The sequence below is a fragment of the Triturus cristatus genome, chromosome 8 (assembly GCF_964204655.1).
Source record: "Triturus cristatus chromosome 8, aTriCri1.1, whole genome shotgun sequence".
NCBI lineage: Eukaryota > Metazoa > Chordata > Amphibia > Caudata > Salamandridae > Triturus > Triturus cristatus.
In genome coordinates, this window is record NC_140591.1 from 795,666,111 (window position 1) to 795,693,994 (window position 27,884).

The following is a 27,884-nucleotide window of genomic DNA, read 5'->3' on the forward strand; positions in this document are numbered from 1 at the left end:
AAGCTTTCAGCTAGAACAAAAAGGGAGAAAAAAAGCATTACAATTGAAATTCACAAAAAATAAAAGAATTAACATTATAACACACTGTCACTACCCAATTGGTCAATCTGCCAGATGGGCCTTTTAATAGGGCTGTGCAAAAATGGGGGTGAACTTGCCCAAGGGATCGGGTGAGCTTCTCTGAGGGCGGGGCAGACAACAGCAGACAGAAATATGGCCCCCTTGCAAAAGAAATAAATCCCTGGTGCCTAGTAGGGTTTTCTGCCCCCCTCCCACCTAGGGCAAAAAGGCCACAAAAAAAGGGGCAGATCTGTCCAAAGGAGGGGCAGAAATAACAATAACCAAATTTATAAAACAAAATCTGCCCTCTGGGAGCGACCCTTGCCCAAGGGGTCGCTTCCATTTTAATTTCATATAGGTCCCTGGTGTCTAGTGGGGTATTCTGCCCCCCTGGGCGCAGAAGCCAAATACACAGGCCGATCTGCCCCCAGAGGGGGCAGAATACACATTAAAAAAAAAATTAGGCCCCTGGAAGCGACCCTTCCACAAGGGGTCGCTTCCATTTTTAAAAAAAAAGATCCCTGGCTCTAGTGGGCTTTTCAGCCACCCCCCTCTCCCCGGGCCAGAAACGCCAAAAAACCAAGGCAAACAATCCCCACTGGGGGCAGAAAAGACTTTTGAAAAATCATCCCCCTAAGGAAGCGACCCTTGTCCAAGGGGTCGCTTCCTTTAGATAATAAAAGGACTCCCTGGTGTCTAGTGGGGTTTTCTGCCCCCCGCGGGGGCAGAAAAGCCAAATACACGTGCTGATCTGCCCCCAGGCATTGCAGAGTACACATTTAAAAAAATTTAGGGGCCTGGAAGTGACCCTTCCCCAAGGGATCGCTTCCGTTTATATACATAAAAAATCCCTGGCTCTAGTGGGCTTTTCTGCCCCCCCCCCCCGGGCCAGAAACGCCACAAACAGTCCCCAGGGGTGCCAGATAAGACTTTTTAAAAATTTGCCCCGTAAGGAAGTGACCCTTGCCCAAGGGGTCGCTTCCTTTACCTAAAAAAAGGACTCCCTGGTGTCTAGTGGTGTATTCTGCCCCCCAGGGGGCAGAAAGGCCAAAAATAGGAGCCGATCTGCCACCATGGGGGGCAGAGTGTACATTCTTTTTCAAATAAAATGCTTGGAAGCCACCCTTCCCCAAGGGGTCGCTTCTGTTTTTTAAAAATAAAAATCCCTGGCTCTAGTGGGCTTTTCTGCCCCCCTGGAGCCAGAAACGCCAAAAAACCGAGGCGATCTGGCCCCAGGGGTGCCAGAAAAGTCTTTCTAATATTAGCCCCCTTAAGGAAGAGATCCTTGCCTAAGGTATCGCTTCCTTTTAATGACAAAATCATTCCTGGTGCCTAGTGGGGGCATTCCTGCAGCACGATCGCGACGCTGTGCGCGATCGTGCTGCAGGAATGCCCTGTATTGAGACATCAGGGGAGAGAAAATACTCTTTCCTCTCCCCCGATGCCTCAATGCTTGCAAGAATCCTCCACCGCGGCCCCACCGGAGAACAAAACTTACCTCCTCCTGCTGGGACGCCTGGAAGCAAATGGCTTCCAGGAGTCCCAGCGCTTCCTGATGACGTCGGCGCGCGCTGTGTGCACTGACGTCATGGGGAAGCATGGGGGGGTGGCAGCTGAAACTCTTCCGCTGCCATCCCCCTCTGAAGGGGCAAGATCGATGCCCCAGGGGGGAAGCGCCAGCGCTTCCCCCAGAGGTTGTGCTCATGACGGGGCGGTTCCGTCATGAGCACAGCCCAACCGATGCTCTTGACGGAACCGCTCCGTCATGAGCATCGAAGGGGTTAAAATCAGTGCGAGCAGTGCAACTTAATAGACTCCGTTGTTGGTGGAACTCCTACTGAGGGCGGTGGTGTGTTGAGGCACTTCACGGAGTTGCATGGAGTAGAACTCTGCTCAGGCCTACTCTTAGGCCCGGATGATACATTTACATCGCGGTACACTACATCGCGGTTTTAACAACGCAAGTCGTTACAACGACTTGCGCTAGATGGCGCTCTAGGACAAGGAATAGGACTTAGGAGTAGTATAATTTACTATTCCAACTCCAGTCTACGTACAGTAGGGAAGGTGTTGGATAGTAAATTATACTATTCCTTGTCCTAGAGCGCCATCTAGCGCAAGTCGTTGTAACGACTTGCGTTGTAAAAACCGCGATGTAATGGCATTGCGATGTAATCCCCGCGTTGTAAACGATGTTTCCCCTTAGGCCCTGATTCACAAAGAGCCTTTGCACTTGGGGAAAGGCTCCACAGTCGAAGTGGGATTTCTGCTCTGCAGTTTCCCCCTTGTGGGGATACCACCACGACTGCGGAGCCTCTGCTCCAAGAGCGGAGACTCTTTGAGAATCAGGGCCTCATTATTATTTTTTGTGCCCAAGATTACAAGTCTGATGGGTGTCATAAACAGTTTGGATGTTGTACCATTTGACACTACTGAACGATGCTGTAGGTTTTTGTGTACTCACAATGACCTTTTTTGGGACAGACACATGTATATATGTAAAGGCACCCAGGAAAATATTGCTGGCACCTACAGCATATTTCTGGAGATCACACGTCTCTGCTTTGGTGAATAAGCACAAGCATGTTTGAACGAGGCTAAAGAGGTGTCAAGATTATTTTCAACACTGTCACTGAAAGCCACTGAAAGCAAAGCCCAGGGCATTGTATGTCAGTCTATAAATAAAATAATTAAACATGGCATGATCAGAATGAAAAGATCTACATTAAATCATAACAGCATCCAAACACTGGACCTGCAAAAGATGGGTCCAAAATAGGTGTAATGCCATGGTTTAACTAAGAAAAGCATTTTCTTTCAGTAAAATTTAAATATAGACATCTGCTAATTAAAATTTGACTATAAACGTCATAGCCAAACCATGAGGCCAGGAACAACGCTTTCATAAGGCGAGGTAAGGCAGCAGTCACACTGGCCAACTGCTTCCTTCTTAAAAGTATAAGAAAAGGCTCAAAATGGTCTTTTAAATTATTGCCAAGGAGCTGTTCCAATGGCAAAATGCTATTTAGCCTTGAGATGCAAACATGCTTACGCTAATCCTTTATAAACTGTGCAGTAACACGAACTTAATAGCTGAACATATGGGTGCAATCTTTTTTAAATAAACATGACTAACCTGTTCAATACGCAAAACTGTGCAGGAGCACTGTTTAAAGTGGGGGGCCCAAAGAATGAGGCAGTAAAAATGGCAAAGGTATTAAATATCTTCTGCGGTAAGAGTACTTAGCAGGACCATTCCATAAAGCTGAGATTTCTGACTGCTAAAACCTAGAGTGCATGATTGAAGCTTGCAGAATAGTGGTTGATACGACTGAAACTTAATAACACATGTCTTGAAGCATAAAGTTGTTGGAACAAAAAAGGCATACTGACAAAATACAGTCTGATGATAATCCTGGCTTAGATGAGAAGGCTGAGATGCAGTGATGCTCAAAGACTGCTTGTTTATGCATGATTCAAGATGCAACTGCTGAGCAGAGACCATGATAGAATGGTCTGAGCTCACTCTAGAAACATGGCCAAGCATGATCGGATGATAAGAATGTAAAGCGCTATTTGGCAAAGACCTCTCTGTCCGGCAACCACCATCTTGAATACCATATGTGTCTATTCTGCTTCAACGCTCATGCTAAAACTCTTATGAGTACCTGGAATGAATACTGAGGGAGGGGAAGGGAGAATGAGAACACCAGCACCTGGTGGGGGCTTTTTGAGCAAATGTGTATGTGTTCACTGGAGGAACGCTCATTTTGTGAACTGAAGTGAACAGCACGAGGGCTGTAAGTAGGATGGCACTCTTTAACCCCTTCCCCGCTCATGACGGAACCGCTCCGTCATGAGCCACGGTTGCCGTGTGCTCATGACGGAGCGGTTCCCCGCCTGTGCGGGGGGACAACGCAACTGGGCGGAGTCATGACGGAACCGCTCCGTCATGAGCACAGCTCAACCGTGGCTCATGATGGAGTGGCTCCGTCATGAGCACAGCGCCACCGCGCTGCCCCCCCGCACCCCCCAGCGCTGCGGCGGAATTCCCGCCGCAGCGAAAGGGTTAAAGAAGATGTAGCTTTACTCCATGTATTGTGAGCAGTCCTTGCAGCCTTTATTTACTTTGAGCAACCCCTTCATATGTATGCGACTTCATAAAGGCCAGAGGTTAGGGCCCGAGTAAAGTAAGTGCTCCTTGTAAGATAATACCCATATCAACTCGAACAGTAGATGGAGCATCGTGAAATATGACAAGGCGTTTTTTTTATTTCTTCATTCATCCATACTTTCTTCAGACACTTCCATCCTCTTAATACATTGATGAGTTACCATCAGGGTTCATATTTCATCAGAGTTAGGCTGCCAGGCAAGAACAGTTGTCGGCTTGTTTCAATCAAGCTAAGTGATGTAGTTGAGGAACCTTGTCAGGCTGAGCTGGCAGAAGACAGATTTAGGTTATGAGAAGCAGACAGCTGACACCTGAGAATCCATCCATTGCTCTTTTACACTAAGTGCCCCCTGGGGGGTTGATAATAGGCATGTGCACCCGTTGTCTGCACACCCAGTGCACTTTAGTATTACAGAAGGGGACTCAAATGCTTGCACCAGTGCTACATGTGTGCCAGGGTGATCTAAAGTAGGCCTGGGTGGAGCTCATGGAGTTCTGCTATGCGGGATTCCACAGATCGGGCCAAAAACTCTGCGAGGCTCCGCTGAATTTTGCAAGTGGGCGTAGCTGCTCAACTCTCTCATTTGTGCAACTTTTTTAATGCTTGGCAACGCGACGCGAATTCTCACACTCAAAATCGTGTGAGAGCATCTTCTTGAAGAGAAATTCTGCTCGAAGATGCAGCTGCGGTCACTGGCAGTCTCTCACTCTCGCTGTCTTCAGAAAAAAGGCACCGGATGTTGCAGGTGCAGCCTAAAGCCATGCTCTTGCCGGCAACATTCCGATGTGGGTCGGAAAGCATTCCGACCGAGCAGGATCCGGAGTGTTTTTCGACTGAGCCGGAGTCCTGCAGTCTGACCGAGCGTGTACGATGGAGCCGTATGCTGTCGGACTCGGTTCGGTCGGACTCCCATAGAAGTCAATGGGAGCCGGTCGTATGACGTGTACATGGGCTCCCATTGACTGAATGGGTACGTCGTGGACAAGTGCGCCCCCTACAGTGAGTACGCGTCGGTGCCATCCGCACCGTACATGCCTGTGTTGGGGAGACCCATGGGTCTCCCCCTGTGTCCGAGTCGTTGGGCTGCGGGTGACAGGGGGTCCGACACGGACCCCCAAAGGCACCCACCTGGACGATTTGCGAGCCGGACACTCCGGCTCGCACAGGCTGTCCGACGCGTGCATCATACTGGCTCGGTCGTGAATCGCATCCATTGCACGCCACGGTTAGCTTACGACCGAGACATACGGAGCGGTTCGGACCCGGAAACGAGTCGGTCGGTGAATTTCATGTAGCTCGCATCGTACTTGCTCGCTCGTACAGCTGTACGAGTCGGGCGGAAAACACGTGTACAGCGTGTAGTTTTTCCAGCCGGATCGCATTCAGTGCCCTTCCGACCCGGATCGGAATCGGACCCAATGTGCCTCGGGGTGCGCGGGGCATGTGAATCTCTTTCTGTGTGTCCGGGTCACTTTGGTATTATAGAAGGGGCTTCAGATGATTGCATGGATCCTTATGTAATACAGATAGCATTGGCGAACACGTAGTAGCCCTCAGTATCCTACAGTGGTGTCCCACCATTTGCAGTGGGGGTATGACCCCATGCAAATGAGGAAAGTACTTTGCCTCTGCGTCTGTGCTGTATTATGGGTGGGGGTGCAGAGGCAGAAAGGCTTTCAGGAGGCATATACCTGTGTGCCTGAAAGAGGTGGTGCACAGTCAGAATGCCTCAAGGGTGCCACTCTTGGGAGGTAAAGAGGGGGTCCATGGACCTCCCCAGACATCCACTTACCAGAGTGTGTGGTATGAAAGATGGACCGACTGCCTCGATCAGCTGGTCCACCTTCCAATAATGCTTTGCCCCCATGGCAGCATGAGTTTACGGCTGCCCCCTGGGCAGTGCATTATTAGTAATAGAGTATATTGTCCTTGTTTGTGCCCAATGCACCTTCTAATTGGTGCAAAGCAGGCAAACAGGATAGTGCATCCTATTACAAACGGTACACTGCCCCAGGACAGATGTGAACAATTTTCTGCCCAGGGGCAGCACTTTAGTGAAAGACAGACTGACTCATTAAAATAGCTGGCCTGTCTTTCATTGTGCAAAATAAACCACCTGCACTTCATAGGGGGGCAGAGATCACCCTGCAAGTGGGTGCAGTGAGTGATTAGAGCCACCTACTGGGGGCTTTTCCCCATCCTGAAGGTAATCTCAAGGGGTGCACTGATTGTGCTCCACCTTTTTTTGCTGAACAATCAGTACTTCTCCCGATGTTCTTTTTGCCTGTGTGCCCCTCTCCTGTTCAAAGGCAAAATGTTTCCCTCATTCGCATGGGGATATAAGGATATGACGTCTTAAAATAGCGCAGACTCAATATTTGCTCTGGTGCTATCAGTGGTACAGAAGCGCCTGCACAAACATCCCCACACACTTCTGTAATACAACAGTGTCTCAGGGGTGCAGAAAAGAGGCACATATACCCTTAGCTTACCCAGGTGTATTGTCTGTAATGCAACCACACAAATTCAATAGATTTAGTGAAGATATGGAGTGAGAATAGTTTAGAGGACAAAAAAAAGCAGCCATCCATGTCTTGGGCAGTGGAATTACCACAGCATGTTCAAAGCATAAGAGGAAAGAGACACACTGAAGACATTGGAATAGAAGCTCACTAAACATTTGAAGTGCACTAATGGCCTACTGTGTTGAGAGATAAACCAGTCAGATGGATCATTGGAGAGGTCCTGAGATGAGTCTTTTGGAGTGATCTCCAAGTAGAAAAAACCTGTTTCTTTAGCCCAGTAAAGTTGCACCTTCATCGGATCAGCTGTGGTCATTGGTCTCTGTACTCTGTTGGCTGGGAGTCAGAATTTTAAGTAGCAAAACTTTAAAGTGGTAAGTTACTTTTTCCTCAGCCCTTCTTCACCTGAGGCTCCCTGGCTTCACTGGGGCCTTCAGGGCTTACCCCAGAAAAGGCTTTATGCAAGGTTCAGTAGTGACTGGGCAACTGATCATCCAGGAAAAAGTGCATCTTCTGTTTGGTGTGTCCCTGTAGCCAGACAAGAAGTCAATGCACTTCTTTGTCTTGGGTACAGGAGGGAGCAGTTCCAGTCCTCCAGAGCTCTTTTCGGGTTACAGCAAGCAGGGTTTAATCCTCTTCTGATCTTCTGCAGGTTCAGAAAGTATTTTGAGGATGAAGCCTGGGAATGCCCCAATTATGCCTGGCACCAGCTAGTGGGTGGGTTGATTCCTGGACACTCCCTAACCAATGGGGTAAAGTTCTCAGGGCCAACTCTACCCACTTTTCAGCAGTTTTGCTTTGCCCTGCAGAACACAATCCCACAGTGCCCCTCACTCTCAAAATCCAAGATGGGGAAACATTTCTCCCCCTGTGTACAGTCTGTTTTCACCCTCAAAGGTGATCCCAGGGAAACAAGTGGCTACCTACAACTGGCTGAGGGATAGCTTTCAAAATGGTTTTGGAAACAGCCTGCATCGGAAAAAAAAGGTTTGCCTTCCCCAAGTTTCACCTTATATGTACTATGGGTGGGCAGAATTAGTGGAGTTTGATTCCATGCAATCACCAAAAATTACATTAAGATGCTGTCAGATTCCGTAGAAGTCCGTGACAGGGAGTAGTGGGCATTTGGCTCTATTTTCTTTGCGCAAAATGCACACTTGCGTCCAAAAATGGATAAGAGGCTAGTGAGGCCTTGTGAGAAATTGGGTTGTTGGTGACTGGAATGTAAGCCCTGTCAAGCAACAGCCACAATCATTTGCAGCATGAACCACAAAAAGTCACTAATTTAACCTGTGCTTAACTCTGGGTAGCTTACTGCAAAAAGCAGCCAGGCTTAACTTAGAGGCAATGTGTAAAGTATTTATGCAGCACACAAACAGTAATAAAGAAAAAACAAAACATAAGAAAAATCCCACACCAATTTAAAATAACAGAGTAAATTGTATTAAATTATTTGACAAAAAAAACAGTAAAACCGTAATTACAAATTTAAAACACGTTTTAGCACAAACTAGCACCTAAAATTTCAAAGCGCCAACTGCAGACATGTAGTCCCACGAAACTGGGTCAAAAGCGAAAAATATGGCTCACTGTGACAGAGCGAAGTTCAGATACAAGAGGTGGATTGGGCTCAGACAGCGCTTACCTTTAGACTTAAAAAGACTTTTTGAGAATAATAATCTCAAATGGGAAAGTTCACTCGAGCAAGGGTGCACGCAGAGTTTGAGGAGGGAGCATTGTCATTAAGGAGCCTTGGCTCAAAGCCATGGTGCAGGTTTCTACATTCGGACTTAGTCTCTTTTTTTAGGAGTCAACATTTTCCAGTGGGACGAGGCAGAGGGCTGTAGCCGAAGACATTACAATGAGGCCATATATCTCTTTGGCAAAGGACTGCTGAACAGGATTTGCAGCTGTGGAGAAGAATGTAGTAGGAGAAGTTACAAAGTCAATATGACCTGCGATGCACCTCGGGTGCATAGGCAAGCAGGTTGTCCCAGTTTCCTCCTGGTTCTCAGAGTAGTTTTTGGCCAAAATGTTCCAAGTCACCCGTTTTGGATTTTGGCTATCTGGGCATCTTCAGCATGACTTCCAAGGTGCAAGGACTGAAGGGGCAACACTCGGAGGGTTAGGACTCACTGTGGATGGATTCAGGTGTGGATCCAAGGTGAAGGGAGCCTTTTGTGCCCCTGAAGTTCAGATCAGGAGGCCAGCAAACTAGCCCTTAGGAGTTACTGATAATCCTGGGTTCAAGTTCCAAGTCAAGTCGTGCTTCCCCAGGAAAGAGGGCAGAAGGGGAGAAAGGCAGCAGTTTAGTAAAGCAGCAGTCCAGTAGGTCAGCAGTCCAGCAGAGTGGCAGACCTTTCAGCAGAAGAGCAGTACTTCTTCCTGGCAGAGTTTCCACATGTTCAGAAGTGTACTGAAAAGTTGGTGTCCAAGGTCCTATTTGTACACTCTGGTGCACTACTTCTGGATGGTGAGAGGAACCTTTAGATAGGATCTTTGAAGTGCATGGAATTTCCTGAATCACCTGTCCTGGCTTCAAGTTGGATACAGGGTCAAAGTGGAGGTAATAGGTTCTTTGTGTGAAGGCAGAGCACTTCCTATTCCATTGCAAGTAGGGCTGTGCTCAGCTCCTCCCCGATCTTGCTAGCAGATGACCCATTCAGGCAAATCTAATCCCTCTATTGCTTTACTGTTTAGGAGGAATTCACAAAGTCTATCTGCCAGTTACAGCCAGTCATGTGACCCAAAATAGGCTGCAGACACAAATAGATAAGGGCAGGAAATTCCAATGTTCTAAAAGTGGCATTTTCAAAATAGTATTTTGACCATTAAACATGGTATTTTATTACAATTCCAAAGACACCAAACTTAATATGGCTCCCTGCTCCCAATTGGAAATTACAGCTTGTTAAAGGTAATAATGAATCTCCAATTATATCCTATGGGAGGGGTAGGCTTCACAGTAGTGATAAACAAATTTAAGAAGTTCCATGTTCAGGACATGCACAACTAAAAAGTGCATGTCAAACCTTTCAATTACAAGGACCTCTGCCTAATGGGCTACCAAGGGCCTACTCTAGGGGGAAATATGTAATAAAAAGGCTTGGCAAATGGGTTTTATTACCAAGTAAATATTGGCAGTTAGAAACTGCATTCGGGCTACAATGGCAGGCCTGGGACATGTTTTAAGGTGCCACTTAAGTGGGTGGAAAAATAAGTGCTGTAGGCTCACCAGTAGCATTTAATTTACAGACACCACTGCATATCACTTGGTATCAATACATACTCTGCAGTGATGAAAACTTTTAATCACGGCAGAGTATGTAAAAACACCAAGTGGTATACTGTGGATTTTAAACTTTAGTAACCACTGCATATCACTCAATAATCGCCCCTTACATACTCTGCAGTGATTACAACTTTTAATCACTGCAGAGTATGCAAGGGCACTGCGTGGTATAGGTAGTGGTTTCTAAAGTTGAGAAACCAATGCATAATTTTTTATTCCGATGGTGGAGCGGCAAAATCTTAATTTTTTCAATAATTCAGCGGTACATGAGTAATGCATAATTACCAAAATTCCTCTGATTCCGTCAGTGGAATTAAAAATTCTATCCAGGTCTAATAATTACTTGTGAAAGGACAGGCCCATTACAAGTTAATGAAGTTCTTGGGACCACCCTAACTTGTCTCCCTGCAACGGCAAGTAAAACGCCTCCCCATGCCCAGGCTATTGACGCTACTCTAAGAGCAGTTTTTTCCTCTCATTGGAGTCAAGAACTGGCAGACCAGCTGGCAGCAAGCTATTACTAATTAGCATACTGGAGTTTCAGGCAGATATAAGATAACTTTGTAAAATTTAATTTTCCTAAATGTTCATGAACAATCTGGCGATACTATTAAATGTGACTCTGTAGATTGTACAATAGATGCTGCTGTTCGCAGGTGAAATTAAATGGCAAGGATCTGGGTGCATTTGGTACAACACATACTAGGGACTTGTAGGCAAATTAAATAAGTCAACTGCTGTAAGCCTCCGTTTAACTATGCTTCCAGGTGGAGTACAGGCACTTAACTCCTGCTTGGCAGTGGTAAAGTGCCAGGAGTTCTATGTCCAGCAAAAATAGGGTCCAGAAAAAGTAGACAATGCAGAAAAGTTGTATTTGCCTCATTGCCCCTTTCCCATGTGGGCCTGACTAGAATAGAAGGAACATTCTTCTCCTCTTGTGACTATTGAGGTGGGCTTTAATATTGTAGAGGAGGCTAAACCCGGGCGTAGTGCTCCGCTCCGCCCACGGAGTGTACGTAGCACTGCCTGCTTCGCGGTTTACGAAGTAGGCGTAGCAGGCAGCGCTACGTACACGCCAGTGCGAAGCAGAGCTGCCCGCCGCCCGCCGCCCGCCCGCCCTCATTTTAAAATAATTTAAAGAATATTAAACTAAGTAAAATGCCTTACCTGCGGTGCGGCGTCCCGGGGCTCCCTCTTCCTCATTGACGGCAACTTCTTCTCACAAATGCGCATGCGCGGGCGTCCGCGCATGCGCATTTGTGAGAAGAAGTTGCAGTCAACGAGGAAGAGGGAGCCCCGGGACGCCGCACCGCAGGTAAGGCATTTTCTCTTATTTTTAAAATAGTTTAAATTATTTTAAAATGAGGGCGGGTGGGAGGCGGGCGGTGCGTATTGGGGCTACGCGGAGCGCGCGAGTGTGCATAGAGTTGGCCACACTACGCGATGCTCCACGTAGCCCCACTACGCCCAGGGTTAGAGGAGGCACGGAGAAGATAGGATGTAATTTGCATGCGCGCTGCATGACCATGTATCTCAGTGAACGATGAGCAGTTGGCACACAATACAGAAAGAAATTCAGTTCTGCAACATTGATGATGCCCATCTAGCATAAAATGAAGGGGCACCTTATGGACGATGTATGGTGGTACGTTAATGTATCTACAAGTTGCTAGAAGTGTTCATGGATGGTTAAATGGCCAGAAGAAGAGAGTGTGATAATATAATATTATATCCCTGCCAGTTGTTAAAGGTCCTCCACTTGAAAAACAAAAAGATAAAGCTAAACATCACCAGGCATTATTCCAATTTCCTCACAAATAATACAGTCAATTAAGTTGAGTAAAACATATATTGCAGATTGGGATCTCTGGTCCATGTGTCGAGATTCAGGAGCCTGGGAGGTCTGGGTTGAGGAAGGACGGGTGTGTCCGTAGGAGCACAGGTAGTCAAGTAGGCCATGTATAAAACTGGTAGGACCAGAATGGAGACATGCATATAATAAAATAAAACCTGTAAGAAGGGAAGAATGACCTAGAGCCAGAAAGTGCATTAGTTGATTTGCTTATGGATCAGGGGAGTTAGAAATGAGACTGTCAGACTGTGTATTTGCTTTGCATTTCTTTTGTCATTTTGGACATGAGAGCCGGGTTGCTAAATTTGCTTACAATGCAAAACAGCAACCTTTATCATACCTCTGTAATAAGGCAACCTTTTGTTAAATATGCTGATGTGTCTGCCTGGTAATCGCGTGAATGAAATGCTGAATATTCAGTGAGGAAAGTTTCAGAAATTAGACTAGTATTTAAAAAGATAAAATATCTCATTGGACCCAATGATTAGAACAGACACTGCCACATCTGATTTTAGTGTTTTCTATGATTAATTACATTAAGTAATTTTTTTATTTTCCTAGACCCAACAAGATGCCAGAAGAAACGATTTTAGAAGAAGTGTTTTTAAAAAGATCACAGCAGAAAAAGAAAACATCTCCAAATAATTACAAAAAACGTCTATTTGTACTGACGAAAGAAAAACTCACCTATTATGACTTTGCGAAGCAGGTGAGAAGACAATTTGACTGTATTTATTGACGATGCCTGTACCATTTCTCCATGCTGACGTTATGCTAGCCTGTACGGAAGTCTATGATGTAGAGTAAATAGTGTTTGTTGCATTTGTTAGTGTAGTAGAAAACCAATAAGACACAATGTCGTTTTTTTAAAGGTATTATACATTCTATTTGCCACCTCCACTCCACTATGGATCCAAAGCCGAACTTAAGAGAAATAATTAATGGAGAAGGCCAATTATCACATTAAAGAAACCGGCGGAAATGTAAGAAGAAGTGACACAATACAGTGTAACAACAACATTTGGTACACTGTGTTATATCAAAAGAGCGAGAGCAGAACAGTGCCATAAGATATGGCACTATTTCTCTTGCTTGCTAGGCTGGCACTTTTTTATGCCTTTTGCTAAATTAAAAAAATCATAATCTTGTAATGTAGTGCAAGGCTGCATGTGTAATGTATCCCATAGCGGAGGCCCATGGGCTATGGGGGCCCTGTTACAGGCTTCCAAAGTCCCATTCCGCCTGCCTTTAAATGGCGGTTGGACCGCCATGTAAAGGCTGAGGGAAAAGGGACTTCGTAACCCCTACGTTGGCGCCTCTGCACGCACTGCCCCCATTATAGCGATTACGCTCCGATAGATGCTCCTACAGGCTCCTTGAACCTGTCGGCGGTGTCGGTCGGTCTCTCCGCCCTTGCGCACTGACTGACCGCACCATTGTGCTGTGATCGAACCACAGCCTTCGATGTCGGATGGACCGCCCAACATCATAATTGGGCCCATATTTGTTTTAGTTTCCCAATACTATACTGAAAGGTTTGTTATACAGAAATGTAAGCTCATATATGGGCTACACATCCAATGATTGTTGCTTAAATATGTCATCAATACGTGGTAAACATCTTCACTGGAAACCTGCAGACAACAGTGTGCAAAATACTCCAGGTGAATTTATTGTGACTTAAATGCAACAACTATATGGATCGAAGTTCTACTTCACCCTATTTAAACAATGGAGCAATTAGAGATTTTGCCTTAAAATAAAGATCAAACTCAGGATCAAAAATGAAAGGAACAACCAACTATTGAAGAAATTAGGTTATAAAGTCCATTGGAAATAGAAGACATTGTTGGTCTCCCTCATACCATCAATAAAACAGAAGTGGGTAGCCCTTAGAAACCTCAAGGTACGAATTAGTTAAAAACTTGAGCAACTGAGTTAAAACATCAACACATTTGAACTCATTTGTGAGAAAATGGTATAAAACATTTGGAAGAAAAATAGGCAGGGATGGAGGCATTAAGGCATAAGTAGGGGAGAGGTACTAGAGTATGGTCAAGAGCAGCTGTATTTGTATATGTTCTGTGGTAGGTCTTATTAGGGTATAGGTACCAACTGGTATATTAGGGTATAGAGATGTGCCCCCTGAATATGGAATCAATTATATTGATGGAACAGAATATCTATGACAGAATAAAATATTGACAGCTAAGTAGTCTAGATTGTCTGTACCTAGCTCCAGGTACACAAACCTAAGTGGTACATATACCTTCAATATATGTAGATGTGGAATTAGGAATAGTAAATCTATCTACACTTCCCAGTATGCACTTCCCTTTCGATATTTTGTCCCTTGATGTTCTATCCTCAATATTAGTATGCCACAATATTGTTGGTGTTGATATTCGGTAGTACAATCGGGTTTAGGTTGGGTAGAGGTGCTAAAATATGAGTGGAAATGGCAGTAAGCTTCTGACTTGGAGGTTGGATGTTTGGTGAGTCAAAGGTTAGGTGGTCTTTATATGGAATTAACATTGAAAGATTTTTATTTAAAACTGATTTCCACTTGCAAACCTTTTTACAGCTCAACCTACATGCAGCTGTTGTCTGTTGTCTGTTGTGGAAGACCCTTTCTCTAAAATATTCATAGAATAGGTTTTGGGTCAGCCTCTTGCTCAACATTTCTTGTATGTCTCATTTCCCAGCTCCTTATTTGATGAATTTCCCCCTTATGCTTGTCTGTCCCGAATCTACAGCATTTCTTCTGGCCCATGTATCTGTTTGATTGACCTATTACTTTCCATTGCTGACATGAAGGGATTTATTTATTACCTGTCCTCACTTTATTCAAGTTCCCCACAGCTGCCTGTTCTATTTATTTCTTATAAAAAAAATTGGGGGAGGATCTGATTGTTGCACACTGCTACCGCTCCTCTCACTGGATCACACTTCAGTAAAAACTTTATTTCGGTGACGACCATTAAGGCAGCATAAGATAAAAGTGACTTTGGATTAGTAAACAAACAATTCAGTAAATAGATTCAAAGCTAAGATTTTTCAAAGGGACAAAGCCATAATTAAAGATATTTCTTGTTTAGGCGTAAATAAAATCTGAATAAAAACTTTGCACTTTAAAACATAAGTTTGAGGGTGATGCTGTATAGAAATCACATTTTGTTAAAGATAAATCTATTCTTGGGTTATGTTTAGTGGTTCATCGGGTGATGGTGTGCAACTGTAGCTAAAACATCATTGTTACAGTCAACTGTTTTGCTCAGCGGTTGAGTTCTGGCGTTTGCGTAAGTATCCTAGTGCGAACGGGCCAGACTGAGAATACCACACAGACCCCGTATCTGACTTACAGATGCGCAATGTTTGTTTATATTGTCTTGTTCCAAGGCGTCTGCACAAGGGGACAGTCCAGCGTCTTAGCTGTTTGGTATAAGAGTAAGTGGACATCTGTCTCCTGTGCTGTGCCACATACCGAGCAAACAGCACAGCCCCTTGTGTGGGATCTACATTTGCTGGTAAAAGCCGTGAGTGGCAGAGTCCCCAGCCGAATTTTGATGTATAAAGACCTAGTAAGTGGCAGGTCAATTTCATCCAGGAAGCTTTCAAATCTTGGCTCAGTTTTTTGGTACAGCAACGAATCTGCACGACTGCCACTGATGGTGGTTTCCAGTACCTTCCTCCATTCATTTGTCCAGAAGGCCTCTCTGATCCCCTTTGCAGAGGAGACAGAGATGCCCTCTGGGCTTTGCCAAAGGTCTGGGGCCCCCATTGCAGTGAGCGATTCCCTGATGTACCTGAGCCACGGCAAAGTATTCACAAACCTTGGGGTCAAAAGAATATCCTTCAATCCATTTCTAAAACATTCCAGCTCTGGGACCAGTCATAATCTCAGCCATTATAAAATTGGTTTCAGTCTCACTATAGCATCAATAGGGCTTACGTGTAAATCCACTCTGTAAAAAACCCAGGGTGTGTCTTATGGGTGTATAAGTGCTGTTCTCAGAAACTTGTTTTCAGAGTGGTAATCTACTCTTGGTGACCTTTCTCTTCCAAGAGGTGGTGTTGGAGAGTTGTATATCCAAATATTCAAAGTCTGACACTCTCTCTAAATTGACACCTGCTAGTCTGACTGTTCCTCAAAATTGCCTGTGTGGGTGGATAGCCATAAATTTGCTTTTATCAGCATTCATTGTTAACCCTTTGGTAGTACAAAATAAATTAAATGTTTCTAGCAACGATTCCAGGCATTTGGGTTTTTTGACACCAGAAGGGTGTAATCATCGAATAGTAACGCCGGGATGTTAACACCACCCAAGACACCGCAGTCATCTATGCACCCGCTACGAATTCGACACATCTGTTAATAAAAAGAAGAAAAGGTGTTGGAGCAATGACGCATCCTTGCCTTACACCCCTATCTACAGAAATACGATCAGTTAATTCACCCTCTTGGCCCCATCTCACTTGGGCATAGTTTCCAGAGTGCATTCTCAAGATTACTTTCATAAGTGGGAGAGGGATTTCCATGTACCTCAGGGCGGCCCAACGTTTGTCTCTGGGAACCATATCGAAGGCAGCCTTGAGGTCCACAAATGCTACGTAAAGGCTACCTCTGTTAAGGTCTACCATTTTCCACCTAAGCATCAAGATCCTAAAGACCTGATCTATGGTACTTATTTTAGTGCGGAACCCAGCCTTGAATGGGGACACAATATTATTGTCCTCCAGCCACATGTTGAGGTGCTTCAGGACTTGTTTGCAAAAGATCTTCTGGCTATATATAGCAGGCTTATTGGCCGGTATTTAGCCGGTCCGCTCTCGCACCTTTCTAATATATAGGGACTAATATTGCTCCCTTCCCGGAGTCAGGGATGGGTGCACCTGCTGCAATGGAATTACAGATCTTGTTTAAGTGTGGTGCCCAGATTTCAGGTAGAGATTTAAACAAGTTCCCGGGAATTCCAACTGGCCCAGGAGCCTTACCAGCTTTTAATTCATGGATGGCCTGTTGCATCTCTCTCAATGTGAATACTATAGTTTTGTTTGCGAGTCCTAGCCAGGCCCCGGATGGATCTCGGCCCGTGTTTGGTTGATCTTTAGGAAAGGCCTCTTGGGTGGGCGAGTCCCGCAGGGAGTAGGTTGGTTTACCCTCAGTATAAAGGGATTTGCTCCTCTCAATTTTGGGCATTTCCTTCCAACCTCCTGCTCCCAGTGCCTTTAAATCTCCCACTTCATGTCCCTTCTTCTTTTTGTTAGTTTTTAGAAATATTTTGGTGGTGGCATCTGCACACTTCTATCCGACAACCCAAATTGAGGCCTGTACTTTCTGCCCCACTCCCTCTGCTTCCAGCCCAACGCCTCCAGCCCCTGCTTTGTTTGTTAAAAATGTTCATATTGTTTTTGCTGGGACCTGGCAGCTACTGCCTCAAAAGCTTACCTACCATTGCACAGCACTGTGTGAATACTTTATATACTTTTTTTTATTTTAGAATTTCCAGATAAACGCCTAATTGTAAAGGAAAAATCATTCAAAGATAATAACTGTGCTTGCACACAAGTATGCTGTGGGAATCTTTAAATTGTTTTTCTTTCACTTTCAGAAAGATGCCCAAGTGGTGACCATTTAGGGAAAAAAGCATTGACACAGCCAGTAGGTTTCATTGTGAGTACTATCGGCTTTGCCAATGTTTGTTGATTTTTGATCCTGTTATCCATTAGATTATTCATCAAATTTGATATTATTCAAAGTTTTGGCTATAAACGTATTGTCTTTTTAATATGAACCATATTTCTTCATGTTTTTCAACAATGTGTATTAAGTACATTTTTTTACCTATATCCTGCATCTTTACATGTATGAACGTAGTGGCACTTTTGCGGGTGAGCACTATATTGATTCAAGATAGTTCACGAGGAGGCAAATTAAATGTGTCCTTAGTAGCGTGGCATGAATGATATGTGAGATATTAGTCTTCAAAGTCTTTCTAATTCTAATTTGAACTCCTGGAAACTCCCACACCCCAGGGGAGGAGCCCTATTTCCAGTCGACACTGTTTTTCTGAACACTAAGGGGCCTATTAGGATGGAGGGCGGACTTCCCTGCGGAGCTGGGACGGTCCACCATAGGTGCGGCGGTCCCACCTGCCGAATTAGGATGCGCCCGCCACACTGGCGGGTGCATGCTGGTAGTTCAACATTGCGGATGGTGCTGCTGGCTGCAGCACCGTACGCAATGTTAAACAACCATGTTTTGCATTGCAATGCACAACGTGGCAGGCAACGTTCAGTGCCTGCCACCTTGAGCATGGCAATGAAGGGGGGGTACCATAAGTACCCCCCAAGTGCAGCCCCCCATCCCCTGGGGGCCCGCAACGGGCCCTATAGCAGTACTCAGTATGCCTTTCCATGGTAAACAACCATTACAATGAATCTTTTACCGCTCATATCAATACCCCGCATACCATGACAACGCAAATACCATTACTCCACATTGCCATTACAACGCATGGCATTACATTTTATATGCTTTTACGACGCATGCTTTTACAATTAAATTTGTTGTAAATGCATGAATGGCAAAAGCATATGCTTTTTATATGTAAGTATAAGGTGAGTACAGTGTTTTGGGTTTGGGGTGTAGAGGTATATGTTTTAGAGGTTCAGGGGTAATTTTAGGGTTAAGTGTATGTTTGGGTGTTAGGGTGCTGGGGTATTTTTGAGGTTCAGGGTGCATATAGGTTTAGGGGTGCTGGGGTATTTTTAGGGTTCAGGGTGGGATAGGGTTTTGGGGTGTAGGGGATATTTTTAGGGTTCAGGGTGCATTTAGGTTTTGGAGTGCTGGGATATTTTTGGGGTTCAGGGTGCGTTTAGGTATTGGGGGGCTGGGATATTTGTAGGGGTCAGGGTATGATAGGGTTTTGGGATGTAGGGGTATTTATATGGTTCGCGGTGCATTTAGCTTATGGGGTGCTGGGGTATTTTTTGGGTTCAGGGTGGGTTTAGGTTTTGGGGTGCTGGGGTATTTTTGGGTTTCCGGGTGCATTTAGGTTTAGGGTGCTGGGGTATTTTTAGGGGTGCAGGGGGTATTTTTAGGGTTCAGGGTGGGTTTAGGTTTGGGGTGCTGGGGTATTTTTGGGGTTTAGGGTGTGTTTCGGTTTAGCAGTGCTGGGGTATTTTTAGGGGTCAGGGTGGGTTAGGGTTTTGGGGTGCAGGGGGTATTTTTAGGGTTTAGGTTTGGGGTGCTGGGGTATTTTTGGGTTTCAGAGTGCGATCGGGTTTCGGGGTGTAGGGGGTATTTTTAGGGTTCACTGTGTGTTTAGGTTTTAGGGTGCTGGGGTATTTTTAGGGGTCAGGGTGGGATAGGGTTTTGGGGTGTAGGGGGTATTTTTAGGGTTCAGGGTGCCTTTAGGTTTTGGGGCACTGGGGTATTTTTGGGGTGCAGGGTATGTTTAGGTTTTGGGGTGCTGGGGTATTTGTAGGGGTCAGGGTGAGACAGGGTTTTGGGGTGTAGGGGGTATTTTTAGGGATCAGGATGCGTTTAGGTTTTGGGGCGCTGGGGTATTTTTGGGGTTCATGGTGCCTTTAGGTTTTGGGGTGTAGGGGTATTTTTAGGGTTCAGTGTGGGATAGGGTTTTGGGGTATAGGGGGTATTTTTAGAGTTTGGGTGCGTTTAGGTTTTGGGGCGCTGGGGTATTTTTGGGGGTCAGGGTGCGTTTAGGTTTCAGGGTGCTGGGCTAATTTAGGGGTGAGTGTGGGTTAGGGTTTTGGGGTGCAGGGGGTATTTTTAGGGTTCAGTGTACGTTCATGTTTTGGGACGCTGGGGTAATTTAGGGGTGAGGGTGGGATAGGGTTTTGGGGTTCCAGGGGTATTTTTAGGGTTCAGGGTACATTCAGGTTTTGGGACACTGTGGTATTTTTGGGGTTCCCAGTGCATTTAGGTTTTGGGGTGCTGGGGTATTTTTGAGGTTCAGGGTGTGTTTAGGCTCTGGGGTGCTGTGGTATTTCTGGAGTTCAGGGTGCGTTTTGTCTTAGGGGTGCTGGGGTATTTTTAGGGGTTAGGGTGGGATAGGGTTTGGGGTGTAGGGGGCATATTTAGGGTTCAGGGTGTGTTTAGGTTTTGGGGTGCTGGGGTATATTTGGGGTTCAGGGTGCGTTTAGGTTTTAGGGTGCTGGGGTATTTTTAGGGGTCAGGGTTGGTTAGGGTTTTGGGGTGTGGGGGTATTTTTAGGGTTCAGGGTGGGTTTATGTTTTGTGGTGCTGGGGTATTTTGGGGGTTCAGGGTGCGTTTAGTTTTTGGGGTGATGGGGTATTTTTAGGAATCAGGGTGGGATAGGGTTTTGGGTGCAGGGGGTATTTTTAGGCTTCAGGGTGCATTTAGGTTTTGGGGCGCTGGGGTATTTTTAGGGGTCAGGGTGGGATAGGGTTTTGGGGTGTAGGGGATATTTTTAGGGTTCAGGGTGCGTTTATGTTTTGTGGTGCTGGGGTATTTTGGGGGTTCAGGGTGCGTTTAGTTTTTGGGGTGATGGGGTATTTTTAGGAGTCAGGGTGGGATAGGGTTTTGGGGTGCAGGGGGTATTTTTAGGGTTCAGGGTGCATTTAGGTTTTGGGGCGCTGGGGTATTTTTGTGGTTCACGGTGCGTTTAGGTTTTGAGGTGCTGGGGTAATTTGAGGGGTCAGGGTGGGATAGGGTTTTGGGTGCAGGGGGTATTTTTAGGCTTCAGGGTGCATTTAGGTTTTGGGGCGCTGGGGTATTTTTAGGGGTTAGGGTGGGATAGGGTTTTGGGGTGCTGGGGGTATTTTTAGGGTTCAGGGTGCATTTAGGTGTTTGGGCGCTGAGGTATATTTGGGGTTCAGGGTGTGTTTAGGTTTTGGGGTGCTGGGGTATTTGTAGTGGTCAGGTTGGAATAGGGTGTAGGGGGTATTTTTAGGGTTCAGGGTGCCTTTAGGTTTTGGGGCGCTGGGGTATTTTTGGGGTGCAGGGTATGTTTAGGTTTTGGGGTGCTGGGGTATTTGTAGGGGTCAGGGTGAGACAGGGTTTTGGGGTGTAGGGGGTATTTTTAGGGATCAGGGAGCATTTAGGTTTTGGGGCGCTGGGGTATTTTTGGGGTTCATGGTGCCTTTAGGTTTTGGGGTGTAGGGGTATTTTTAGGGTTCAGTGTGGGATAGGGTTTTGGGGTATAGGGCGTATTTTTAGAGTTTGGGTGCGTTTAGGTTTTGGGGCGCTGTGGTATTTTTGGGGGTCAGGGTGCGTTTAGGTTTCGGGGTGCTGGGCTAATTTAGGGGTGAGTGTGGGTTAGGGTTTTGGGGTGCAGTGGGTATTTTTAGGGTTCAGTGTACGTTCATGTTTTGGGACGCTGGGGTAATTTAGGGGTGAGGGTGGGATAGGGTTTTGGGGTTCCAGGGTTATTTTTAGGGTTCAGGGTACATTCAGGTTTTGGGACGCTGTGGTATTTTTGGGGTTCCCAGTGCATTTAGGTTTTGGGGTGCTGGGGTATTTTTGAGGTTCAGGGTGTGTTTAGGCTTTGGGGTGCTGTGGTATCTTTGGAGTTCAGGGTGCGTTTTGTCTTAGGGGTGCTGGGGTATTTTTAGGGGTTAGGGTGGGATAGGGTTTGGGGTGTAGGGGGTATATTTAGGGTTCAGGGTGTGTTTAGGTTTTGGGGTGCTGGGGTATATTTCGGGTTCAGGGTGCGTTTAGTTTTTGGGGTGATGGGGTATTTTTAGGAGTCAGGGTGCATTTAGGTTTTGGGGCGCTGGGGCATTTTTGTGGTTCATGGTGCGTTTAGGTTTTGAGGTGCTGGGGTAATTTGAGGGGTCAGGATGGGATAGGGTTTTGGGTGCAGGGGGTATTTTTAGGCTTCAGGGTGCATTTAGGTTTTGGGGCACTGGGGTATTTTTAGGGGTCAGGGTGGGATAGGGTTTTGGGGTGTAGGGGGTATTTTTAGGGTTCAGGGTGCATTTAGGTGTTTGGGCGCTGAGGTATATTTGGGGTTCAGGGTGTGTTTAGGTTTTGGGGTGCTGGGGTATTTGTAGGGGTCAGGGTGGAATAGGGTTTTGGGGTGTAGGGGGTATTTTTAGGGTTCAGGCTGCATTTAGGTTTTAGGATGCAGGGGTATTTTTTGGGTTCAGGGTGTGTTTAGGTTTTGGGGTGCTATGGCATTTGTAGGGGTCAGGGTGAGAGAGGATTTTGGGGAGTAGGGGGTATTTTTAGGGTTCATGGTGCATTTAGGTTCTGGGGCGCTGGGGTATTTTTGGGGTTCAGGTTGTGTTTAGGTTTTGGGGTGTAGGGGTATTTTTAGGGTTCAGGGTGGGTTTTGAGGTGGAGGGGTATTTTTAGGGTTCCAGGTGCATTTAGGTTTTGGGGTGCTGGGGTATTTTTGGGGTTCAGGTTGCGTTTAGGTTTAGGGGTGCTGGGGTAATTTAGGGGTCAGGGTGGGATAGAGTTTTGGGGTGAAGGGGGTAATTTGGGGGTTCAAGGTGCAATTAGGTTTTGGGGTGCTGGAGAATATTGGGGGTTCAGGGTCGGTTTTGGGGTGTAGGGGGTATTTTTAGCGGTCTGTGTGCATTTAGGTTTTGGGGCGCTGGGGTATTTTGGGGGTTCAGAGAGTGTTTAGGTTTTGGGGTGCTGGGGTATTTTTAGTGGTCAGGGTGTGATAGGGTATTTTTAGGGTTCAGGGATGGTTTTGGTTATGTGGTGCTGGGGTATTTTTGGGGTTTAGGGTGCGTTTCGTTTTTGGGGTGCTGGGGTATTTTTAGGGGTCAGGGTGGGATAGGGTTTTGGGGTGTAGGGGTTATTTTTAGGCTTCAGGGTGCATTTAGGCTTTGGGGTGCTGGGGTATTTTTAGGGGTCAGGGTGGGATAGGATTTTGGTGTGTTGGTGGTATTTTTAGGGTTCAGAGATGGTTTGGTTTTTTTGGTGCTGGGGTATTTTTGAGATTCAGAGTGCGTTTAGGTTTTGGGGTGCTGGGGCATTTATAGGGGACAGGGCGGGAGAGGGTTTTAGGGTGCAGGGGGTATTTTTAGGGATCAGTGTGGGTTTGGGTTTTGGAGTGCACAGGGTAATTTTAGGGTGAAGGGTGGTTTTGGGTTGCTAAGGGTAAGTTAAGATTAAGTGGCTATGGGTATTCGGGTGGTATGGGTCATTTAAAAATTTGGGGGAAGTTTAGTTTTAGGGCTAGAAATGGACATATATGGGTTTTAGTGGGTATTTTAAAATAATTATTATTTTATATAAATATAATATTTATATAAATAAATATATATATAAATATAAATATATATTCACTGAAAAACCATAGGTTTCATGCACGTTGTAGTTAGAAATTAGCATTTTAAAAAAAATTGAAATTCACTGAAAAAAACATAGGTTTCAGTTACGTTATAGTTAGAAATTAGCATTTAAAAAAAACATTGAAATTCACTGACAAAATCATAGGATTCAGGCATGTAATAGCTAGAAATTAGCATTTAAAAAACCTTAGAAATTCACTGAAAAAAACATAGTTTTTCAGTGAATTTCAATGTTTTTTTAAATGCTAATTTCTAACTACAATGTACCTGAAACGTATGTTTTTTCAGTGAATTTCAATGGTTTTTTAAATGCTAATTTCTAACTATGCCTACAAAGTTAAGACTTGTGTGAGGAAAGAGGAAGAAAAGCGCAGCAAGACAAATGCAGAAAAAGGCAACAGAATTCCAGAATGATGAAGAAAAGTGCATGAAGAAGCAAGAGATGTACAGAAAAAAACAACAGAGGAGTAGACAGTCCTCCTGTGCCCCCCATTTTTTAGTGACGGGTACTGGTGGTAACTGACTCTGATTAACCAGGACCGGAGCAAGTACTATGCTAAAAGACACTTAGAATACAGTGAAAACACCTACATACACTAGGGAACGCTATGCATTGGGGTACCTCTGTGATTAGCATGACCTCCTCTGTAAGGCCCTAGTACATAATAGGGCAGGAGGATTAAAACTACCTCTAAGTCAGAGGTGAAGAAATATGCAACTTTAACTAGTAATCGCATTAGCAGAGTGGTGGAGAAAAGGTGCTGGGCATCCAACCAACGCTCAGGAATTGCGCTGTGTAGGACTTATAGGAGGTACCATAAGGGATTCTTGGCCCCCTAATTCCCTCAGGACTAAATTGGACTTTATCCCTCATCCCGTAGTCTGCCACGAGGCACATTTGCAGAGTGGTAGAGAAAGGGGGCCATGGCCTCCGAAGATGTCTTAGCAATCCCACTGTGTGGGACTTATTGGAGGTAACAAGAGGGGTAGTTGGCCCCAAGGACATCCTTGGGGGCCAACTTCCCAAACTATTACCTCCAGTCAGTCCCACACAGCAGCACTGGTAAGTACTCATACCAGGCCACACCCACTTTGCCCACCACTCTACAAAAGTGCTCCCTGGCATGCTCTTGGATGGGGATTGAAGTCCCCTTCACTGCTGGAAGTCCTTTAGGGGCCAACTAGCCTACCTTTTACCTCCAGTAAGCCCCACGCAGTAGGATTGGTGCAAGGTAGACAAAGGCCATGCCCCCTTTCTCCACCACTCTGCAAACGTACCCCCTGGTGCATTGTAAGTTGGGGGATTAAGTCCCCTTGAATCCTGTGGGTCTCTGGGGTCCAACTAGCCCACCAGGTACCTCCAGTAAGCGCTACAGAGCTGCGTTGCAGAGAGGTGTAAAAGGGGGCATGGCCTGGACCCCCTCTCTGCAACGCAGCGCAGTGGTGCTTACTGGAAGCACCTGGTGGGCTACATGGCCCCCAGGGGCCCTCAGGATTGAAGGGGAATTAATTTCCCAACTAAAAACGCGCCACATGGCGTGTTTGCACATGTCACCTCAGGCCCAGCCTTCTCCCTTAACCACTGTGCAAACACGCCCCGTAGCACATTTTAAGTTGGGGGATTAAGTCCCCTTGAATCCTGAGAGTCCCTGGGGTCCAACTAGCTCACCATGTACCTCCAGTAAGCACCACAGAGCTGCGTTGCAGAGAGGTGGTCCGAGGCCATGCCCCTTTTTACATCTCTCTGCAACGCAACTCTGAGGCACTTACTGGATGTAGCTGGTGGGCTAGTTGGCCCCCAGCAACCCTCACGATTCAAGGGGACTTAGTTCCCCAACTTAAAGCATGCCACAGGGTGTTTGTACACTTGTCAGATAAGGCCACGCACCCTCTCTGCAGCACTGTGCAAACGCACCCCCTGGTGCGTTGTAAGCTGGGGCATTAATTCCCCTTGAATACTCAGGGTCCCTGGGGGCCAACTAGCCCACCAGGTACCTCCATTATGCGCGGGGGAGCTGCGTTGCAGAGAGGTGTTCAGAGGCCATGCCCCTTTTTACACCTCTCTGCAATGCAGCTCTGTGGTGCTTACTGGAGGCACCTGGTGGGCTAGTTGGCCCCCAGGGGCCCTCAGGATTGAAGAGGAATTAATTCCCCAACTTAAAACGTGCAACAGGGTGTGAATGCACACATATCAAATCAGGCCCTGCCCCCTCCCTTCACCACTGTGCAAACACGCCCCGTTTTAAGTAGGGGGAGATTTAGTACCCTTGAATCCTGAGGATCCCTGGGGCCCAACTAGCCCACGAGGTACCTCCAGTAAGCGCCACAGAGCTGCGTTGCAGAGAGATGTAAAAAGGGGCATGGCCTCTGAACACTTCTCTGCAAAATGCTGCTCCCTGGCGCATACTGGAGGTACCTGGTGGGCTAGTTGGCTCCCAGGGACCCTCAGTATTCAAGGGGAATTAATCCCCCAACTTACAACTCGCCAGGGGGCGTGTTTGCACTGTGGTGAAGGGAGGGGGCCTGGTCTGAGGTGACATTTGTGCAAACACACCCTGTGGCGCGTTTTAATTTGCGGAATTAATTCCTCTTCAGTCCCGAGGGTCCCTGGGGGCTGGTGGCACCCAGCGCGAATTCGGATGATTTTGTTTTTAAAAAACATGCTTTTTTGATCTCTGCGGGACCTTGTGGGACCCCCTGAGCAGGCCTAGGGGGTCAGGGTGTTTCTACCCTGCCCGCTTTCTTGTTTTGCGCATTTCTTTTTCTCTTCTCTTTAGAACCAAGGCACAAGATGGCTGCCAACACTTCCTGGTTTGAAGTGTTGACAGCCAATTAGAATGCAGCTCATGAGCGGCAGGGTGCGCAGATCCACCGCGGCCATAGATATCGAAACTTTTATTTTTTGATTTTCTCAGCAACTACTGAACGGATTTACACCATTTAAAAAAAAGGTCTCTTTCTGAACCAGGGGCTACCTTTTAATTCCATTCAGCAGTTTCAGCTGTAACCGTATCTAACGTTTCCTATGGGAAATTGATTTTTTGACCTCTATTTTTTGAATTTCTCAGGAACTACTGAATGGATTTACACCATTTAACCCGTTAGTTGCGTGCATCGGCCAACGGCCGTCGCAAGCACTACCTCCGTAGTGCTGCACACGTCCGTTGGCCGACGCAGCCCCGCCCGCGCACAGAAATGTCCGCACCACGGCAGATTCTATGCCTCACTAATCGGGTTAAAAAAAAGGGCTCTATCTGAACCAAAGGCTACCTTTTTGCCAAATTTGGTGTAATTCCATTCAGCAGTTCGAGCTGTAGTCGTGTCTAAAGTTTCCTATGGGAAATAACATGGAGAAAACGCGTTTTGGGACCCCCCATTTTTTTTCGCCCCCTCTTGCCGAATCACCCCGAAACTTTCAAGATAGAAGCTGACCGTAACGGGCCATAACTTTTGAAAATTAAGCAAAGATTCATCAACCGGTGCTAAAGTTATTGTGGAAAACAAAAAGAATTCGTTTCCAATGGAAACTAGGTCCAAACTATAACTACCTACTGGCAACGGCCAGTAGGTAATATATATATATTTAAATATATATATAGTTAGGTAAAGCACTTTCACACAGTTTATGCCTTCACCACGCATGCCTTTGCTTTGTAATGGCATGCGTTGTAAAGTCATATTCGGAGTGAAAGTTTGCGGGGTGATGGTATCGTGTAGTATTTGCACTTGCGTTGTAAAAAATGGGGGGTGATGGTATGCGGGGTAATGTCTTGCGGGATAACAACACATATTCCCTTTCCATGGCATCATCGCTGTCATGGAAAAGCCGGTGTTTGTCTGCATCCTAATCTGGTGGACGGTGTCCTCTAGGCACCGCCACCATTTTGGGCTCCCTGGTCCTTCCTCCATCATAATCAGCCCCTATGAAACTGAAGGTCAAAAGTCATCTGACCAATAATCATCAGGAAAGGGTTTCTCACTGGTTTATGATCAGCAACAAAAATGTGGTAAATATATCAATTTCCCTGTGCTTTATGATGGCAAAATATTTGTTAATTCTGAATTTGATATTTTAGAAAAAGGGAAAGAGGAAAGGATCTATTGACATCAAGGATATTCAATGTGTGGCAACAGTAAATCTTGTGGAACAGACACCCATAGAGAGGCAATATCCCTTTCAGGTACAGTACAAGATACTAAAAACAAATTGTATTTCCTACCTATTCTATGTATTAGTGAGAAAAATATTGGTGCTGGTCTAAAACACCTATTCTTTCCAGATCATATATGGGGATTGCTTTCTGTATATCTTCTCAGAGAATGAAGAGAGCCGAAGCAAATGGCTGATCACACTGCAACAAAGTAAGTTTACATTAGATAAATCAAAAATAAGAAGAGTAACTTTGGTTTACCAGGGGTTATGATAGACAGCACTATGTTTTGAAGTTAGAACAATCACTATGTAAATTGCTAAATGCTGATTTTGTGTTATGTGATTGTATTGTACATGGTGCGGCTGTGATATCTGTCCACAGACATGTATACAATGATCTTCTTTCAGTATACGTGTGCCAAGAGTTCTCAGCTGTAATAAGAAATTCATATAGCATCTCTACTGTAATATAAAGAATTATAGATGGGCAGTTGTCAATAATTGCATTGTTATTCACTAATGCATTGCAAAG

The 27,884-nt window shown here is 45.8% G+C and overlaps 1 protein-coding gene across 1 annotated transcript in view; it reads left to right on the forward strand.

The window, feature by feature from the left end:
- Positions 1-27,884, forward strand: part of BMX (BMX non-receptor tyrosine kinase) — an 891,026-nt gene that overhangs the window by 82,547 nt on the left and 780,595 nt on the right. Inside the window, exons 3-5 of the mRNA XM_085620470.1 lie at positions 12,463-12,610; positions 27,276-27,380; positions 27,480-27,561. Coding sequence (XP_085476596.1) covers positions 12,463-12,610; positions 27,276-27,380; positions 27,480-27,561 — 335 coding nt within the window. The remainder of the gene's footprint in view (positions 1-12,462; positions 12,611-27,275; positions 27,381-27,479; positions 27,562-27,884) is intronic.